The sequence below is a fragment of the Arachis ipaensis genome, chromosome B09 (assembly GCF_000816755.2).
Source record: "Arachis ipaensis cultivar K30076 chromosome B09, Araip1.1, whole genome shotgun sequence".
Classification (NCBI taxonomy): domain Eukaryota; kingdom Viridiplantae; phylum Streptophyta; class Magnoliopsida; order Fabales; family Fabaceae; genus Arachis; species Arachis ipaensis.
Window position 1 is genome coordinate 125,047,074 of NC_029793.2, and position 5,069 is coordinate 125,052,142.

Genomic DNA, 5,069 nt, shown 5'->3' on the forward strand with positions numbered 1-5,069 from the left:
GAATTTTGTCCCCAAAATTCAGAGTTAATTACCTAAAAAGAGGTGTGGGTAGTCTTTCTGCATCTCTGACTCAAGCTCCCAGCTATGCTCTTCAATAGCAGCCGGACTCCAAGCTACTTTTACCAAAGAAACTTCTTTATCGCGTAAACGCTTGATGCTGGTGTCATCAATCCTAACTGGAGTTACCGAAAGCGTCAAATCTTCTCTCACTTGAATCGATTCTGGTTCTAGGACATGACTAGGATCAAAGGTGTATTTATGAAGCTGCGATACGTGAAACACGTCATGCAGGTTCGAAAGATGTGGTGGTAAAGTGATCCTATACGCCACTGGTCCAATTTTCTTCAGGATTTCAAACGGCCCAATGTAACGGGATTTAACTTTTTAGTTTTGATGGATCTCCCTATTTTGGTGGTCGGAGTAACCTTTAGGAAGACGTGTTCTCCTTCCTCAAACTCCAAAGGCTTCCGCCTTTGGTCAGCATAGCTCTTCTGACGGCTTTGAGCTACAAGCATTCGGCTACGGATTTTCTTTATTTGCTCAGTGGTTTAACTTATCATTTCAGGTCCTAACAAGCTCTTTTCCCCTGCTTCATACCAACATAACAGAGACTGACATTTTCTTCCATACAAAGCTTCATATGGAGCCATTCCAATACTCGCATGATAGTTGTTATTATAAGCAAACTCTACTAGAGGCATGTATCGATCCCAGCTCACCGACTGGTCCAAAAGACAAGCTCTAAGCATATCTTCCAAGGTTTGGATTGTTCTTTCTGATTGGCTATCCGTCTGAGGATGGTAGGCAGTGCTTAGGCTCAATTGAGTACCAAAGGCTCGCTGAAAAGCTCCCCAGAACTGCAAGGTGAAGCGAGGATCTCTATTTGATACAATGGTGGAAGGTACACCGTGTAACCTCACAATCTACTTAATGTATAGACGTGTTAACTCCTCCATAGTGCAACTTATCCGAATAGGAAGGAAGTGAGCCGATTTGGTCAGTCGATCCACAACTACCCAAATGGCATCACAACCCGTCCTAGTTCTCGGCAAACCTAACACAAAATCCATAGCAATGCTCTCCCATTTCCATTGTAGAATCTCCAAAGTTTGAAGGGTTCCTGATGGTCTCTGGTATTTAATTTTAACTTTCTAGCAGGTTAGGCACTTGGAGACGTGCAACACCACATCATTTTTTATCCCTGGCCACCAGAACATTGTTTTTAGATCTTGATACATCTTGGTGCTTCCTGGATGGATTGAGAACTCGCTCTTATGAGCTTCCTCTAATATGCTCTGTCGCAAATCCCTGACATCTGGCACAATGATCCGATCCTTGAACCTCCATAACCCATCCTTATCTTCTGACACTCTCCACTGTTTGCCTTTCTCAATCGCCGGCAAAATCTTATATAATTCTTGGTCATTCTGATGAGCCTTTAAAAGTTTAGCCTTGAAATCACTTGAAATTTGCAACTGACTTAAGCATAAAGTCCTAAACTCTTCTCTGATTCCCAGTTTCAACCCTTGGAATGCTTTCAGTAATTCTTCCTCTTGTAACATCATCCAGGAAGCACATAGAGATTTCCTACTCTAGGCATCTGCCACCATATTCACCTTTTGTCGGATGGTAGTTCAACTCGAAGTCATAATCCTTCAGAAGTTCCATCCACCTCCTCTGACGCATATTCAATTCTTTTTGTTCAAAGAGGTACTTCAAGCTCTTATGGTCCGAGAAAACTTAAAACTTGACACCATAGAGACAATACCTCCAAATCTTCAAAGCAAAAACCACGGCAGCAAGCTCCAAATCGTGAGTTGGATAGTTTCTCTCATGCGGCCTTAACTGTTGTGAGGCATAAGCTACAACTTTATGATGCTACATCAACACGCATCCTAAACCCTTCAGGGATGCATCACAATATACTTCGAATGGTTCTCTTGGTTCAGGCAGCACTAACACATGTGCGGTAGTCAATCTTTGCTTTAATGCAAGGAAACTCTCCTCGCACTCAGGAGTCCACACAAAAGGAACATCCTTCCTAGTCAGCTTGGTCAAAGGCAAAGCGAGCTGTGAAAACCCTTTAATGAACCTCCGATAATAACCCACCAAACCTAGGAAACTCCTGATCTCTGTCACTGAAGTTGGACGCTCCCAATTCATCACTGCTTAACCTTAGCAGGATCTACTACTATTCCCTGCTTACTCACCACATGGCCAAGAAATTTCACTTCAGACTTCCAGAACTCACACTTGGATAGCTTGGCATACAACTTTCTATCCTTCAAGATTTGCAGCACCATCCGTAAGTGATCCACATGCTCACTCTCTGTCTTAGAGTAAATAAGTATGTCATCGATAAACACAACAACAAACTTATCCAGATATGGATGAAAAATCCTATTCATGTAATCCATGAATATCGTTGGAGCATTAGTCAGTCTGAAGGACATCACTGTGTATTCATAGTGACCATAGCGTGTCCTAAAGGCAGTTTTGGGAATATCATCATCTCTGACCGTTATCTGATGGTATCCGGATCGTAGATCAATCTTAAAGAACACACCGGCTCCCTGTAACTAGTCCATTAGGTCGTCAATTCTAGGAAACGGGTATTTATTCTTCACGGTAATCTTATTCAGCTGCTGGTAGTCAACACATAAGCGCATACTCCCGTCTTTCTTCTTCACCAGTAACATTGGCGCACCCCACGGAGAAACACTTGGTCAGATAAAGTTCTTACCCAACAGATCTTTTGGCTGAGACTTCAATTCGGCCATTTTTAGGGGTGACATCCTATAAGGATCACTCGAGATTGGTCCGGCCCCAGGCACCAACTCAATAGCAAACTCAACCTTTCGGTTAGGTGGGAATTCATCAATATCGTTGGGAAACACCTCTGGAAACTCACATACAACCGAAATTTTCTCCAAGCTTTGATCATCGCCCGAAACACCCGCAGTTAACAACAATATTCCCTGACATTCATCCCCAGAACAATTCACCATCATGAAATTCAGGTAGTAGCTATTCGCCACAACCGGCCCTTCTGTGTCTTCTAGCATAAAGCACACTGATTTTGCAGAGCAATCGAGTAGAACATGGTTCTTGGATAACCAGTCCAATCCCAAAATGAGATCAAGACCAGTCATTGGCAGACAAATTAAGTCATGCACGAATTCACGCTGTTGTATTCAAAATGGAACTTGTGGGCACCCTAACCTAGTCACCATAGCCTCGTGGGTAGCATTATACACCTTTAAATCATACCCCAGGATTACTATTTTTAATCCTAACTCATCAGCCTTCTCAAATGCAATAAATGAATGTGTAGCTCCAGAATCAAATAAGGCATTCAAACTTTTACCGGCCATCTCACAATTACCTCTAATCAGTGTGTTTGACCCCTCAGCGCCTACTGTAGAAGTAGTATATACTTTCTCTGGTTGCTGCACTCTGCCAGTTTCATACCTCTTCCTATTTGGACAGTTGATAGCCAAGTGTCCAGGCTGTCTACAGGAATAACATACTCCAGTCCCAAACCTACATGGTCCTGAATGGTATTTGTGACAACTCAAATCCTGCTGTGGCTACTTCCCATGACATCTTCCCTGAGTAGCATTGGCATTTGGCCTCCTGAAGTTGCCTTGCCCCTGATTATTCTGAGGGACAAAGCCACCACGCTTGAATTGTCTTCCCCTAGGTGCAAAATTCCTTCCTGAAGTCCTCTGGAAAGGCATCCTCATACTTCCCTTTTCTGCTGCGGCCTTTCTTACACATTCCTTAGCCACCCTGCTCTTATTCACAAGTTCAGAGAACACCCGAATCTCCATAGGTGCTACGAGCTCAGAATGTCACTCTGAAGGCCTCCTTCGTACTTGATGCATTTCAACTCAGCAAAATCCTCAGGAGCCCCCTGACAAATCTGTGAAAAATGGCACAGCTCCTCAAATCTGCTAGTGTACTCAGTGATGGTCATCTGGCTCTGTTTCAGCTGAAGCAGTTTAAGTTCCTTGGCATTTCTGACTGAGCTGGGAAAGTATTTCTTATAAAATTCTATTTGGAATAACTCCCAAGAGATTACAATCCCATCAGGCTGCAGAATACGCCTCATGCCCTGCCACCAATGCTGAGCCTCACCTTGCAGCTGGTAGGTTCCAAACTCAACCCACTATTCTTCAGGAACCTACTGAGCCTGTAATGCTCGCTCAATGGCTTGAAACCAATTATTCGTAGCAGTAGGGTTCGAAGTTCCTCTGAAGGTCGGAGGATGAACCTTCAGGAAAGAGGAAAGCGTCATATGACCATCATCGCCGTTGTTGCCATTATTCCCATTATTGATTTGGTTTCCCAAGGCTTCGAATGTCGCTTACATCGCTGCGGCCATATTCCCTAGAGCATCCATGAAGTCTACATGGTTAGGATTATTCCCTGTTGCTTCAGGCATAGCATTGCCTAGTCTGCCTCTACCTCGCCCGCGTCCGCGTCTGCGAGTCGACATCTGGTCCTTATACACACAAAACAAGTGATATCAAGTTGATCAGTCTCAATATCGCAAGTCTAGTGCTTTAAGTCCCAAATGCATGCTCATGAACGTTTATGCTACATATATCAGTTAGATATCCTAATAGCACATAGAAACATACACAGAGAATGCACAAAGGTATAATCAGCCCGTTCTCAGGCTCTATAGGAACGAACTACTCAGATACCATAATGTAACACCTTACTACACAGAGTTTTACGCTTAAGTCATAGAACAGAGGTAGTGTGGTGTTACAGACCTCTAATCATAAAATATTTACTTATAATAGTGGAAAATATAATATACTAGGAGCCTTAAAAAACGGGTAAAATAAAATCGCAAAACAAAAAATGCAACACTCAGAAAACGGAATTACTTGCGTGCTAAGAAACCTAAGGGTTAGAGACATGAACAAGCGAAAGAGTAACAAGAGCGTCAAGAATACAGTGAAACTAGCTCCTGACTCAGCCTACAAAGCCAAGGCTGGCCAGAGAATATTTACATATATATACATAAGTATCCCAAATACCCAAAATATAGAAAC

The 5,069-nt window shown here is 43.0% G+C and overlaps 1 protein-coding gene across 1 annotated transcript; it reads right to left on the bottom strand.

Annotated features, from left to right (window-relative positions):
- On the bottom strand, positions 3,195-3,833 carry LOC107616052. The gene is made up of 2 exons (XM_016318056.1): positions 3,595-3,833; positions 3,195-3,513 (listed from the first exon to the last, which is right to left on the bottom strand). Exons 1-2 carry the CDS (start codon positions 3,831-3,833, stop codon positions 3,195-3,197), a joined length of 558 nt encoding a protein of 185 aa, XP_016173542.1.